General features: G+C 46.1%; 1 protein-coding gene and 1 pseudogene across 14 annotated transcripts in view; both read right to left on the bottom strand.

Moving 5' to 3' along the window:
- The window catches only part of LOC148532619 (uncharacterized), a 61,530-nt gene that overhangs the window by 41,425 nt on the left and 4,150 nt on the right, over nucleotides 1–15,955 (bottom strand). For 13 of the 14 annotated variants that reach the window (XM_088467673.1, XM_088467671.1, XM_088467678.1 and 10 more), the window contains exons 4-7: nucleotides 9,361–9,451; nucleotides 5,552–5,688; nucleotides 3,769–3,891; nucleotides 1,523–1,583 (exon numbers count right to left, since the gene is read on the bottom strand). In XM_088467673.1, the coding sequence (XP_088323799.1) occupies nucleotides 1,523–1,583; nucleotides 3,769–3,891; nucleotides 5,552–5,688; nucleotides 9,361–9,451 (412 nt within the window). The remainder of the gene's footprint in view (nucleotides 1–1,522; nucleotides 1,584–3,768; nucleotides 3,892–5,551; nucleotides 5,689–9,360; nucleotides 9,452–15,955) is intronic. The other variant, XM_088467683.1, reaches the window with a different exon arrangement.
- LOC148532620 (U2 spliceosomal RNA) lies at nucleotides 14,010–14,220 on the bottom strand (annotated as a pseudogene).

Raw genomic sequence — 15,955 nt, 5'->3', positions numbered from 1 at the left:
CTCCAAATTAGGTGGTAAAGTGGAGCAGGACTGGCTTGTGAGCCTTTAACATCATTGGAATAAACTCCTCCAGGAACACGTCTTGCCCTCAAGATGACAGCCTCAACAGCCACACTGTTAAATGCATTCTATGTAAGGCAGGGTGGACAAAGGGCCCTTGATGAGGCTCTGGATGAACAGCAAGAGGCCAGGGGTCGTTTATCAATAGACTTCGAAGGGCTGAGTAACACACGACCACCTCAGTCAGTCCGACGCAACCAGAAGAATAGTCGCCCGTTCCTGTTTGGTGGGTTTTAGAACCAGAGGAGGAAGCGGAAACATGTAGATCCAGCAAAACGTCCACAGAACCATAAGTGTGCCCACTGCAAGAGCTCTTGGAGCTCTTGTCCTGGAGCAATAAAGTGGGACCTTGTGGTTTAGCCGAGACACCAAATTCTGAAAAATATCCAGGTGAAAGGACCACTCACAGGGATGAAGATCCTGATGGCTGAGGAAATCTGCCTCCCAATTTTCGACCCCGGGAAGGAAGACAGCAGAACTGGCCGGAACGTGACCCTTCACACGACGAACGTCATCTTCTTCGTGGCCAAGAGCTCTTCGTTATTAACTGGTAATTGATAGAAGCCACAGCCATGGCGTTGTCCAACTGGACCTTCACCAGACACCCCTGCAGATGCCGAGCTGCAAACAGGCCACTGAAGTGTGCGAGTTCTAGGACATTTATGGCAATATGGAGAGCAATGCCTCCTGAGGAGACACCAAATCCTGAAAAAAAGTCCACGATAAAGTGCCGTTTTTTACCACCTAAGTGGCGAAAACAAATAGGATCCGCAATAAGCTTATCGTGGACCTATGTGTTTTCAGGAGAATTATTTTATTTTCGCCCCTATCCTATTATTTTGGACGAAATAATAGGATAGGTAAAAAAAACAAACATCAAAAATTGTCGAAAAACGGGGATAATCTGCGAAGAATCCCCGATTTTCGCAGATCGCGGCTAATTGGATAGCCCCACAAAAGTGTTGCTGTTACTCATAAAAGTCTTTACTGTGTCACAATCTGGGGATTATGACACCGCGCTAATCTGGGTGCTTATCCGGAACCCGAAATCATAACCACAGTCGTGTTCCTCTGTGATAAAGCACTGTAAGCGACGGGTACGAATGCTGGGTCACAGTGTTACTAGGAACTATCGTCAGGATGAGAAATCTTGGCCCTCCGAATCAGAGCGGCACAAGCTAGCACAATCAAAATTATATTCTACTCCATAGGTCTATATGGTGGTGTCACTGCTGAGTACTGATGTCACTTCTGTGAAATACATCCTAATTTTTAGTATCCGTGATGTCACCTTCATTCGGAAAGTGTCCTGTGAGCATGTATAGAAGCTACATATATAATGCCCCTTATACAATCAAAATGTTTGAGTTAAAATTTGAAGCTGGTGCATAAAATAAATATAACTGAATTATCCAGTGTAAAATCCACAAATTATAGAATAAAAGTGTAAACGTGAACCTACCTTCAGTAAACGATTCAAATTTTTCATTGTCTGTGTCCTGAGCAAAAATGGCATTCACAACCTAAAGCAGAGGAAAGGCACAAACATTAATTCGACAAATACTTGTGTATAATTCAGACAGCAACTCAAAGTAAAAATAAAAACAAAAAAATCCCCTAGAATCATTATACTTACTACCAGGATATCTGGGAGGGTGTCCAGTGTCCCCAGTACACCCCTCTCCGTAAAATAGAAATGGAGATGGTTTTAATACTAAATTAAAGTGATGCCAATCTCTGAGCCAACAGAAACTTCATTGGACTCTGCAAGGGAACGATCCTGTCGACTAGGTGATGTCCATGGACACCATGAACTTTTTCTGTTCCATGCCGTTTATAGCAAACCTCAAGGCCACCATATGGAGTATGCCACCCAAAGCTGAATTAAGAAGAGAGTGAAATAAAAACCCATCCACCTTCTGTGCTTCCAGTACTATAATGACTAGCCCAGAGGTTCCCGAACGCGGTCCTCAGGGCTCCCCAACAGTTCAGGTTTTAGAGATATCCATGGTTGAGCACAGATGGTTAAATCAAATTGACTGAGGTACTAATTAAGTCACCTGTGGTCAACCATGGATATCTGTAATACCTGAACTGTTGGGGAGCCTTGAGGACCGCGTTTGGGAACCTCTGGACTAGCCTCTTAACAGATCAATTAATGGCTTCCCATAGAGAAAAACCTCTTCTTGTGTCTCCAGGAGGTCCGATGTGAGAGACCATCTGGGTGGTGACATCAAGGAATCTATAAATGATTCCCCGATTCATCTCACCAAGTTGTCTCTGGTTTAATAGAACCACCAGTCTGAGTGGTTCCAATTGCTTGTCTGAGGGATTGGGAGCTGGACGTTTAATCTGCCCAAGCCTTTCCTCCTCTGTCGACTTACAAGAGTAGAGGATATCTGCCCTCTGGAGGTCCGATTCCTAATCTACCTAGAAAAAGCCAACATAGGAGGCCCCTGCTGCAATGTAAATGGACCATGGGTGGTTTCAATCTGGTCATCAGTGCTCTTAATGTAGCAGTACTCAAATTAGAACATTGGTGGTCTTAAATAGACATACTATGAAAGCATTACTCTTAGGTCTGCCAACTGAGGGGAAGGAAAGAAAATGCTTTTTAAGAGGAGGAAGAAACTGACTGTTGGAAACCCCCAACTCATCGCGGTCTTCAATATCTAGTCCTCGCACTATTGCCTCCACCCTCTGCTGGAGTCCTCAAGGCACTAGGGAACCACAGGTTCATAATCAACTCACCTTCCTCCTGGGAGGACAATGTGGAGTCTCATCCCTCCCAGGGCTCAAAATCCACCAGAACCTAATGTAAAGTCGAAGTTTTGGCAGATTCCATGATACTTGCCAAGGAAGATGAAACCTTGACCATAACCCACCCCCTCCGCAATGACTTTGTGCCCAAGATGGTTCATGTGGTACAGTAGGGAAGGCCACAGTGACGGAATTCCACCAACAAGAAGGTGCTGACCTTACCCGCTACACCAGGGATGTTGCTCCTACTACAGGGTTTCGTGTCGGGGGGATGACCGTAACTGTAGAGCCTGCTCCCTCCTCTAAACAGAGAGGGAAGGCACTAATCTTTAAGCTGCACCTCTGGTGCAGGGCCTGGATGGCACTGGAAGCACAGGAAATACAGGTCACTACCTGTGGTGGCAGGGACTGGTTGCCCTCAGAGGTGGCCAGAATCGACAATGGAAGTGGTGGGTGAACGTAATTGGCAGCAATACTTCAAGCCACCGCACAGCCCTGACGATGCCAGTAACAGTGAAAAGCACAAAACAAATAAATTAATTAATAAAGAATGAATTGTCACTGAAGTTAGTGCCCAACTCTGATGGGTCTTAAAACAAAAACAAACAAACAAAAAAAAAAAACAACAAAAAACTTATGATCACTGCAGGCTCCGGGGGTTGAGATATGAAGGAGTTTGGACTTTTAGACAACAATGTACAAGTCTACAAATAAAACAAAGATGCCAGTGTTAAGCCTGCATGGATGGAAGAGAAATAAAAAAATTATTATGTGGTGGCTAAAAAAAGAAAAAAAAAAAAAAAAAACAACTAAAAAAAAACCTTTGTAGTGTGAACCAGGCTATTCCTTATAAAAATGAGAACTGAATGGTCCAGTTGCTGGTTGCACATCTCAGATTAGCCCGAGCTGACGTAGTAGTTGGCTATGTATGCCAGTGTGAAAACTTACATTTATTTTCTGCTTTTTGTGGGTTTGTTCAATAGCGAGAGCATTGTTTTGCAACTTCCTAAAATCTGTCGTGGTCCTTACTTGGTGATTAATTTTTATACCCATAATGGGATGATGCTTGCTCTGAAACACAAAACAGTATCAGAATGAAATCAGCAGTAACAGCATTACCCTGGCAAATGGCATTTTCCAAAAACATCAGCGTATTACAGGGCATTTATTACAGGTACATCAGCCACGGAGTATTAACATGGGCAGGTCATCCGCACATAGCGGAGGGAGCTGCACCAGTGCTCATCAGAACACAACCAATCAATTCACTAGGCGACCAGTAACATCACTAAGGCGCAGAATCTGCGTCTCAGTACAGTTACCAAGGCTGCATTCTTATGGTGCATACACACGGGACGATCGACAGCGATATCGTTGTACGATCTCCCGGGTGTGCTGGATGTTGGATATCGTACATCCAGCACACCATGAACCCACCAACGATGGCCAACGACCCATGATCAACGATCGCGGGTCCCTATAGTAATCTGGTCGATATTGACCAGGTTGGTCTGCATGCACAGCCGATGGACAATGTTATCGTCCATACGTGCCCGCCCATCGCAGGTTGTTGGCCACCGAAAACTGCACGGTATGAACGATAACGATATGATCGATATCGTCCATTTAGGATTACTGGCTGAGCTCACCAAATGACCGTAGGCAAAGGAGAAACATTATTAGCATAGTAAAAGGACTATTTCATGTTGGGTACATCTGGGCCCCTCTACACCAGCCAGATGAATGAATGTATGTTCTGTCTTTTCAGAAATTCTAGTCTAATGCACCTAATTGTTCATTTACAACACTAGTTAAAGCCTAGACATGACCTTGTACTTTCTACTGCAGGGTCCATAGGGTATCCACAGGATACCTTGGGGATAGGCGATGGCTCTGCCTTCAGGCACCACACAGTTAACTCTTACCCTTACCCTCCCCGATGCCTGAAGCGAACCACCCCCCTAGTGCCTAAACCTAACCTCCCTGCACCCCAAACCTAACCCTTCCCCCTTAGTGCCCAACCCTAACCCTCCCTGCCGGCGGTCAGGATTCTGGAGCCGGGATCCGGACAGCTGTCGGTATTCTGGAGCCGGTATTTAGACCGTCGGCATCCAGTCTGCTGGGATGCCGACTACATCCCAAATGAACTATGTACTTCAATGAATATGTAGACATTATATAGACTTTCAGAATGTTGACTCCAGCATTTCGACAATAACATATCGACATAATGGTCATGTCGACAAGAGCATTATGTGGAAACTGTGAATGTAAACAGTCACATCGACAGTACATGTCACTGTTAGATTTAGGCTTAGGTTGCAGTTAGGGTAGGGCTAGTACTCCAACACTAGAAAACCGCTATTCATTAAGACCATGTAGACATTCTGGTGTCAACATTACATACCACATCCCTTAAATAATTGATCGCCTAGATCAGGCCTGGCCAAACTGTTACTTCTCCAGCTGTTGTGAAACTACAAGCCCCAGCATACCTTCCTACTGATTCGCTGGTAAAGCATGCTGGGATTTGTCGTTTCACAACAGCTGAGGGGCCACAGGTTGGCCCATTCCTGCCCTAGATTTTGAGAAAGAACCTTTAAGCCTCTAAGAGGGACGATGGAAAATTCCGCAAAGACCAGCACAGGTGTTGCAGTTGGCAAGGTAACGTACAACAGTGCTAATAGTGGGCCAAAGCTTAGTGGTAAATACAGATAAGCAAAGTACTTACCAAGTATAAGATCCTATGTCGCATTCCAACAATATGACAGAAGATGGAGTCATTTTTGAGGATGCGGTCACACAGTTTGCATTCGTACATGCGGATGCCACTTGGATCTTCTGCATACTCATAGATGTATTCAAGGCCTGGTTGAACAGAGGAAACGTTAATACAGCTTTTAATATTTCACATTGACGGGTCCAGACAACCGCACATATCAACAGCTCGCTTAAGTGATCCTGAAACTGGGTGTGTAAGAGCTTTCAGAACGTACACAAGAGTGGAGGACGGTGCGACTTTAGGATCAGTTATTGCATGCTGGGAAGTGCAGGTCAACTGGAGACGGAACATTCAAACAAACCCAAGCCAAGCATCATATAGGATATATTTATAGTGGGGCCGTAACCTACACAGGAGTTTGTGTCTGGGTTCCCCATCTCCCACATTGTATTTATATCGATGACTCAGTGCTCCTTGTGTATGTTAATATAAATTCAGAAAATATATTAAAATGCATACAGGGGTATTCAATATGAAACGTTAACATCACTGTCGAAGTTAACGTTTCATATCGGAGTTTTTTTTCTGCGTTAAGGTCTGGTGCGCGCTCCCACGTATCCCCGTATTCAATATAAAATTAACGAAAACGGGAAACTCCGAAGTGGGATTTGCGTAAAGTTACGAATTTTTCCTAAAATAATTGTAAGACCCCCGTAAAGTTGTAAAAACATGGGGGAACACTATGGGTACCCCTGTTTTAGCCTTTAATTGAAAGTCGGGGATTTAAATAGCCGCAGCAGATGTTTTTTCCCAACATTGAAGAAGTGATGCAGAAGAGCACTTAGGTTATTTTTTTCGTTTTTTTAAGTGGTCCCATCAAATTTTAGGTACATGAAAATGGGTACTAGCATATTTTTAAGTCCCTAAAGTAATTTTTTAAAAATTCTGCATTTGTGCACCTGCCGCTATAAATCTATTCTAGAAAACACCTGCCGCTAATAACCTATTCTAGACTACACCTGCCGCTAATAACCTATTCTAGAATACACCTGCCGCTAATAACCTATTCTAGAATACACCTGCCGCATACATGCAGAATAGCCCTGAACCTATTTCCCTATTGTTAAACATTTTTTTCCCATTTTTTTTTTTTCACCCCAATTTTTAAATTAATTTTTTGGGGTGTCCCTATTTTTTTTTTTTTACTTATTTTGACACAGTTCTTTTTTAAATGTCATTCCCAGGGGTGCAGGCTATTTTTTTTGAAGCCTGCACCCCTAAACCCCAACTCTGCACTTTTTTTCGACACCTATTCAATGGTGAAAAGTTATCCCCGTTTTTTATCAAAGACTTTTCAAAACTGCGATAAGTCTTTGAAATTGAATACGGTGTAAAAGTCAAACCTGCGATAATGACGTCAAAAGTGCGATATTAACGCAAAAATGATGTTATCGCACCCATGTTGAATACCCCTGATACTGTTCGTTCTAGCACCCTGCCCCTGTCACAACCCGTGCAGTTCCTCTTTCCTGCCTGGGTTGTCGCTCTCTGTTCTGGTGCTTCTAGCACACTCTGGTCTGTATCTCAGCATTTCTATTTTTATCAGCTGAGTGTGCTAGAAGCACCAGAGGAGAGAGCGACACCCCAGGCAGGAAAGAGGAACTGCACGTGTTGTGACAGGGGCAGGGTGCTAGAATGAACACCACATATATTTCTGATGCATGACGCTCCCATTGACTCTGTATATTGGTATATTGCTATTTCCAGTCTCTGTTAGGGCATTTCATCACCTTTCCACAGGATGGATGCATTACATCACTTAGTTAATGACACTGGCCAATAACACAGCTGCACACACACACAATACCCTATCCTTATGTCTGGTTAGCGGAGTAGAGAACTGTGCATGGACACAAACTCTCCGCCATTGACCATTCAATTATAGACCAGACTGGGCGGATCAATGCCGATTGGCCGCCCTGCTCCCATCACCACCTATGATTGGCCCAGTTGTTTAAGTGTTTATTGGAACTTATGGGAAGTGTGGAGGCAGAGTGCCTGTACCCACCACTTTCCCGTGCCCAACAGATCTGGAAGTAATTAGATAAAATACAACTTCTAGCTTAATTTGTGACAAAAGTGAAAGAAAATACCTACAAGCGACATTAGAATAGAAAACGCACACTTTCTGGAACACATAACTGATCAGGGAAGTTTATCATGTACTAATATTCAAGACAAAGTCAACTTTAATGCAAGGTTTCAGTATGCTTTCCCTCATTAGGATATTTCCTGGGGTCTGCTCCCGTTGTAGGCGACAGCTGACCAACCCGTTTGCTTCCCATCGGACTGGACATAACCCTTCTCGGCTCCCCCTTTGTGGAAGTTCTATATCAACAGGGATCTCCTGAGCTCAGATAAATGGGGAGGGGAGTGGGGGGGGGGGGGGGGGGGAGGAGCACCTGGGTCGCAAGGTGGGCTTCGGGCACCAGTAATTGAATGTAAGCCCGCTCAGGACTCTCTCGCAGAAGGTTCCATGAACATAACCCATAATTCCTAATACTTATACAGTTGGTTACATGAATCTGTATTACAGAAATTACATACCTGGTCACCATTGTCGGACACAAGAGGAGGAGGAGGATATCCGATGGACGAGAGCAAATCAGGATACACGGGGGCCGAGAGCGAAGTGGAGACATTTTCCATCAGTGGATAAATAAGAGGAGATAACCGAGCCCTCCCCCGCCATACTGTACTATACAGCTATTATGCCCCATGTTTACCTGGCGTTGTCCCCTAGGAGCAACTGCCCATCACTCTGCGGGGTGCTGAAGTGGCAGCGAGATGCCACATGCCCTATAGGCAAACCCTGCTACCCAAGCCCAGCCAGTGGCATCCTCTTCCCATGGGATACGACATCGTTAGCTGCAATTAATAAATAACAGATACCGGACATGTGGGAATGGCTGGATTGGGGGAATGGCTGGGGAGAACTGTTCCCTATGGTCCATTCCACCTGGGGAAAAAAATATTTTGTGCCAACCTAGGTAAAGGCAAAATTGGTGCCCATCCGTAGGTTTTGCTTTCAGTGTGTGTCCTTACAAGACCAGAGGATACCCGCAGGCCTGTCAGGGAACAGGATCAAGAACTTCCAACCAAGGGGCCTGTAGTCATAAGTCTTCCGATTCGTATCCCCTTACGTGTTCGCTTGGATACATATGGTTATTTACCATATGTAGCAGTGCATGGCATAGTGCTGTTGCGTGATAAATTATTGCTTCATAATTTAGGGAGTTCCTACCTGCGCTGAGGCACCCAGGGACCCTTCCACCATATGCCCACACTAAGGTCGGGAGGGGCAGAGCTGTCCTCAGCGGTCACTGTAGTGACCTCTTCCCGAGAACTTCCTGGGATAGACCAGATTGCCCCCCTAGGTATAGCAATGTACCCTTACCACTTTGAGATATAGGGGTCTATGTACTAAGCCGTGGAGAGAGATAAAGTCCATGGAGATAAAGTACCAACCAATCAGCTCCTAGCTGTCATTTTTTAAATCCAGCCGGTAAAGTGTCAATCAGGAGCTGATTGGTTGGTACTTTATCTATCTCCAAAGCTTAGTACATAGACCCCATAGCAACCACAATCGCATTTTACCATGTAGGACCAATAGGGACTACAACCGATGGGGCGCTGTTTAACATAGAACGGTGAAGAGTCCCTGCCTGGTTGCCCATGGGGGAGGATGGTACAGGATGCCAGTTTACAGAATAACGTTGCAGTTTGAGATGAGCCCCGGGATATATACCCCATCTTACCGATTATAGGTTCCTTTTTTCCAGATGCTTGGATTTTCTCTTCCAGTGTTTTATACTGTTCCGTGTAAGACAACTGTGCTCGTATCAGTCCCTGTAATCAGAGTTGTTATATCAAGCGGTTTGCATCTAACAGCCACAACCCATGACGAGCTTCAGTCTCGCAATAATGTAGGTGATGGGTTTTTTACCTGCTTCATCTGTTAACATATAAAACATTTAACAATAGTGACTTCATATCAGGATGGACTTACCAACTGCGACAAGCCTCCAACCTGCACATGCTGCGGGAACGGTTGTATGTACCTATTGCTATCTATCATGCAGGAACCGCGAGTCTTGTAAATATGTGGATGTATTTATTGATGTTTTCAAAAAATGCAAGTACTTACCCCAGCTGTATAATGTGTGAATCCAGTGGCATTAAAAGCCACTGTTGCAATTCCAGTTCACAAGAACCGGAGCACAGTGGTGCTGGAGAGACCCTGTCCCCAGTAGAAGGATGGCTGCAGTGGTCCCAGGTAAGCCCAAATGCGTTTTGGACACACTGCTGTGGTCCAGAGCTAGGGGACCACAGAACAGTCACTCCAGAGGGGCTTTCAGTAACTTTGTTGGCGCCACTTTGGTCGACTCTGTTAAAATGCTAATTACAGTATTTTGGCGTTGTCGGCAGAATAACGCTAAACATGCTGCCTTCACCTTTCACAGTAGGTTTACAGTTATATTCCCCGACAGTGGGCCTGATTCAGACCCGGTCGCAAGCGATGAGCGCTCGCAACCGGGTCGATGATGGGCCAGTGAGAATGCGCACGACGGAGCAGGCTCCGTCGTGCGCATGCGCGAGACCCGGATAGTGACGGGCACTCCGTCGCTCCGGGTCTCGCAACAAAGGTGGCGAGCTGTCGATGTTGAGTGACAGCATGCCCCCTTTGGTGGGCGGGCCGGGGGAGTGGCTGCCCAAACAGGAGGCGTTCCCATGTGAACGCCTCCGTTTGGGGGCGGCCCCACTGGCATGACGAGTGATGTCAGTGGGAGAGATTTCGGCTCTGTTAGAGCCGAAATCTCTCTGGGCTTGCGCCAACGAGACCTACCACAAGGGTCTCGTTGCAAGCCCGATGGTCGCGATGGTCTTGACCATCGCGACCATCTTCCTGGCCGCTCGATATAGCTGTGGGTGGTCACCCAGAGCTATGCGAGCAGCCAGGAGGCCGTTCTAAAAAAAAAAAAAAAAAAAAAAAAAAGACCGGCCCTGATTCAGAGCGAGCGCTCTGTCAGAGTGTCCGGCTCTGAATCAGGGCCAGTGTTAGAATACTTTAATTAGCATTTTAATGGGGTCGACAAAAGTGGAGCCGGATTAAGGTGCAGACAAGGACATAGTCTACAATGTTCTTGCCAACATAACATACCAAACCCAAACTGTTTTGGAGCCTCCGCAGCCTCAGTAGAAGCAGCAGAAATACTGCTGCCTCAGGTCTGACAACTCAGAGGTGGCGCTAGACTCATGGCGTAGAAGTTAGGATGGGTGGGAGATATTAAATCTCACAGCCCAGACTCAGTGGTACCAGGATGGAGAAGTGGGATTAGGCACTACCTCCCCTGTCCTGACTGCGAACCGCACAGCCGCTGAGATGAGTAAACAACATTAGCCATAAGCACAACTGACCCTCATTGCAGAGAATCAATTGAGACTGGTTAAAAAAGGACAGGGGGCTGGTTCCCCCTTGTGCCAGCATAGGGTGTCAAAGTAGTATAAAAGAAATGGCTATCAGCCCGTAAAACATCTGTAATATATTCACTACCTTAAATGTTTTAATGTGCTCTCCTTTAAGAGTTACCTCCAGGCAAAAGACAATGCTCTGTTCCTGTAAGACACCTGTGCTCCTGTGACCTAGAGATCAGAGCTACCACCATAATCTATCCACCGGCTATTCTGGGTTGAGACGAGCATCCTGTTGCCCAGTCCAAGGTCAGGAGAGTCCAAAAAAAAGGTTCTACAGCAGTTATATATCACCCAGAAGGAAGCTGCTCCAAGCGCCAGTAAAGGAGCCTGGTGGTGGTGGTAGACAAAGCTTTTCTCCAACATCTGGATGCATCAATTTGTTGTGCAGCTGTTCTAGTCGGGAAGGAGCAGATTTGGCCAAGCAGCAACCCATAGGGTTGGACAATAACAGCAGCAGTTTGGGTGAATCCCAAACCATCTGTAAAACACTGGTGGCAGAGTAAGCTCAGCCAGTCATTCCATTAGGGACCTTTCTCAAAGGCTATAGGAGAACAAGAATGGAGTTCTACTTCTCATTATAACCTCCCTGCTCCATCTCCAGTTCATAATTAGACCAACAAGGACATAAAAAACAAAAGTAACACTTGCATTCTTGGGTAAGCAGTATGTACAGCATTGAAGAGAGGGATTTAAAAGCAAATTTTTGAAAAACAAAAAAACTTGATTTGAACTTACACAGTAGACAGTGAGATGTAACAAACCACCCTCAATGAGAGGGGGGGGAGAACATCTTGGACTGAACAGATACCTGAAGGACATTCCTACCAGAAGGCGGCAATGGGACGAATATGTGGGCATTCTACTCACATCGTCTGCCGATGGCACATGACATCCGGCCCTAAAAGGACTGACCAACCGGATGGAGTGAGCCATCAGTCCAGTGGTTGACCTGCCATATTGCCTTAATGATCCAGCGGGAGACCAACTTAAAGAAGACACCACAAACTTTCTACTGCAACTCCTAAAGTAGAAAGCGGGCACCAAAGATGGCTCCGCACCACATCCATGGAGTGTACCACTGGCTCATTAAAACCTTTGGAAAAAGGGTACAGGAAAGAATGCCACTACTTCCGGGTAAGGGTGAAAACCCATAATGACCTGGACAAAAGCAGGACTTCATAAGGAGACTCATGAGAAAGAGCTGGCAGGTGATCTTGTTCAATTTATCACTTTTTTCAATATTATTTTCATTTTGAGGTTTCATTTTAGCTATAGTTATTGAAAACAATATATATTTCAATACTGCCTCCTGCACGCATTACGGTCTCCAGTTGCGCCCATGGACGCAGCATCGGAACATCTGCGTGATCTTCTGCCGGCTCGAGTGACCATGGGGTCACTCAAGACGGCGAACGCAGTTGCTCAGAAGAAGCCAGGAAATCTCTGTCAGCGAACGGAGATCCTGGCCTCTTCCCTCCACCCAAAAGGCGGCGAGGCGACATGCCTCAGCTTGGGTAAATGGACACCGTCACCACCCCCTTTCTGCCCAGAAATGGCAGCAGACTGTCAATCACTGACAGTCTGTTACCACTCTGCATACGATCATGCAGGACCTGTACTGCCCATGCGCAGTCCGGGTCTTACGTCGGCGCAGATCGACACAATCAGAGATGTGTGCTAACCATCGGGTTAGCGCATGTCTGAATTAGCCCCTATGCCATCAAAGTCAGCTCTGAAGGGACAAAAAAGTGCGACCCGGAAGGTGCTGAGGATGGCACAAGACTGGCACAATAACCTGCCAATCGGAGAACTTAAAGCATGTGCCCCTTGCTGCCTGACCAACTGTAGGATCCGAGGAAACAACTTGGGTGAGGTGGAAAAGGTAGATTAACTGAAAGTGCCATTGACCTGCCAGTCCCATGCCAGAGTACAGAAGAGGGGCATCTTGGGATTTTGTCAGCCTCGTCCACCCCTGGAATTTAGGTCACGGATTGGTGCCATACACTTCAGGAAGAGTGGTGCACCCCCCAGGCCTGGGGCCTGCAAATGCCCCATCTGATGGTTCAAATAAGACACCATTCCGACATTGTCTGACTGGACTCTGACTGCTTAGTCTTTGGCAGAGATATTGCAGAGTTCTAGAACATTTATCAGTAAGATGGACTCATGGGTGTTGAAAGAGTTAAGCGTTAAACTGAATATTGGTTTGTTCAAATTTATGTTGACATGGAGACACAGGAATTTGCACCTGCTGATAAAGAGTTCTATGCGCCTATTGTGGGAAGTAGCGGAGATGTATCAACAAATGTTGGAATGCAAGGTCATCGTCTTCATTTTCAGAAATAATGAGCAGAACCTCTTAATTATGAGTCAAGAAATATTTAGCATTAGTATTTTCTTATTAATAATACAATGCTGCCCCTGCTGCTAACACATGTAATAGCTCCCAGTGTATACGTGACTATTACTCAAATCGTTAACCATTCCGCATGCTCAGAAATTCTAAGATGCCAATGAAGAAGCTATATAAAAATGTTTGACACGTCTAGTAAAGGTTAGAATATTGTCCGACACCATTGTTGCGTGTCTCTCCAGTTACTCTCAGGCTGTAATTAACCCTCTCCTCTCCAGAATTGCTTAGAATTAGAGGCTGGGAGCTATGGCTAAACTATTTTGAACATAATGCTGATAAGTATAGCCTTACCCTAACGATGTCTTTGTTGTTGGATTTTTTTTTTTCTTGACACACATATACAAAAAAGTGTACATTTTATGTTTACAGCTCAAAAGTCCTGTGCCCACAGGCAGGGCATTGGAAAAAGTTGACAAAGGAGCAGAGGGTTTATAAGGAGCAGGCGAACGGGGTGCCTTGAATCGTGGGAGTGATTGATACATAACCCACCGCAAAACAAAAAAATAGATATATTTTATTTTTTTTTGTCCAGTCCTGGAGGTACTGCAATACCAGGTCAATGCATGGAGTAAGCAGAGCAAGCTCTTCTTCCATCTCCCTGTATATAAATCCATTTAACATGTGCTGCCGCCTCCCCCTCCCCCCCCCAAATAAGGGGCGTCAGATATTACAATGATAAGAACAGATACTACACTTGGGACCTCATTCAGAGCCGCTCGCAAAAAGCTAGTGCTTGCTCTGAATGAAGGCGGCAGCTTTTCTTTTGAAAGGCGGCCTCCTGGCCGCTTGCTAAGCTGTGGGTTACCACCCACAGCTTTAGTGAGTGACTAGGTGATGGTCACGATGGTAAAGACCATCGCAGCTTGCGACGAGACCCTTGCGGTAGGGTCTCGTCTACGTAAAGCCACAGGTAGCTTCCAGCTCTAACAGAGCAGGAGGCTCCCTATTGACATCACCTACTGACATCCTTCAGGAACGCCTCCGTTTGTCCAGCCACCCCCCCACTCCGCCTACGAAACGGGGCGAACTGTCGATCAACATCGGACAGCCGCCCCTTTTGTAGCGAGCCCCGGAGCAAGGGCATTTGTCACTCGCTCCAGGGCTTGCGCACGCTCAGTGCGAGCGCTGCGCGTGCGCAGGCCATCACCATCGACCCACTTGCGAGCGGGTCTGAATTAGGTCCTTGATCTTAGCCAAAAAGCAGAGAGGCCAAATGTGAATTCGGAGGTTAGTTCTCCTTTAGTCCCTGTAAAGTACGAAAGTATCCTGAGTACAATATTATTAATTGTTGCTTTATTTAGGAACAGTTTTATTCCTTACATTAGATATTGGGCCTGATTCAGAGACGGACGCTATTTGCGCTCGCTCGTTCAGAAAAAGGGGCCGGCTATTTAAATTGAGCGCTCGCTCTTTGCGGTCTGTTGACGCCTCTATGTCTGAGCGAGTGAACGAAACATGCACTCGCTATTTTGTAAAGACGCCCCTTGGCCGCTCGCATCATACTTCATCTCCGCTATTTATTAGATTAATCGAGTACATCAAAAGGCGTCTGAACTGCTTGCTGTGCTTGTGGTTGGATTTTCCTACCGCAATCACTGCAAGCAGTTCAGGCTAAGAGACAACCAAGTGACGTGGCCGATGACGCTGCTTTGTTAATTATGCACACCCTTAAAACGCCCGTTTTGACCGTTTGGCACGCCTGCGTTCGGATCTCCACTCCTGTTTTCAAGCACCTTCCCCTGTTACCACCCACAAACACCTCATCCTGTCACTCAAATTAGCAGGCACTCGCTATTTTGCGAACACACGATTTCCGACCGCACTGACTGGTTGGCGCATGCGCATTACGACCCATACGCATGCGCAGATGTGCGAACATCGCTCGGAGCGAACGAGCGGCCGCTTACGAGCGGCTCTGAATCATGCCCATTACTTAGGAGAAGGCTTATGCGAGAGGAATTAGTTGAGCCGAGTCACAGTTCAGTGTTACCGACGATCGATGGATGGATCAGGAGATTTGATAGAACCTATGGAATCTGTTCAGGATTCCATGTCCTAATGCTACTTACTTTTTTCGTGGGCTATTAAGCTGTGTACATACCCTGCGCAACATCGCTGGCAACGGGACCTGGCAAGTGCATACACACTTGCCTATGGTTGGTCCGACAGGGAGGGGGGGGGGGCATCATTAGGGACATCCCCCTGATGCATTAACGATGCAGCACGGCATCGTTAAAGACATTCCTTGTCGGCCCTGGGGAAGACGGGCGATGTCGCCAGCAACCTGCGGGATCGCGCATATCATGGGTACACACTAGACAATACACCCAATCTGACGGCATATCGTGTGTACCCAGTTTTAGCCACTATTTACAAATAAACAAAATAAAATTTACCGCTTGCAGCCCAGTGAAAACTGACCTGGGCAATGAGACTGAGGAGAAAAGCTACAGGGATAACAGATG

Source organism: Taudactylus pleione, unplaced genomic scaffold (genome assembly GCF_031769625.1).
Source record: "Taudactylus pleione unplaced genomic scaffold, aTauple2 ptg000073l, whole genome shotgun sequence".
Taxonomy (NCBI): Eukaryota; Metazoa; Chordata; class Amphibia; order Anura; family Myobatrachidae; genus Taudactylus; species Taudactylus pleione.
Note: the sequence above shows the minus strand (reverse complement) of the source record. Positions and strands in the feature narration are given on the sequence as shown.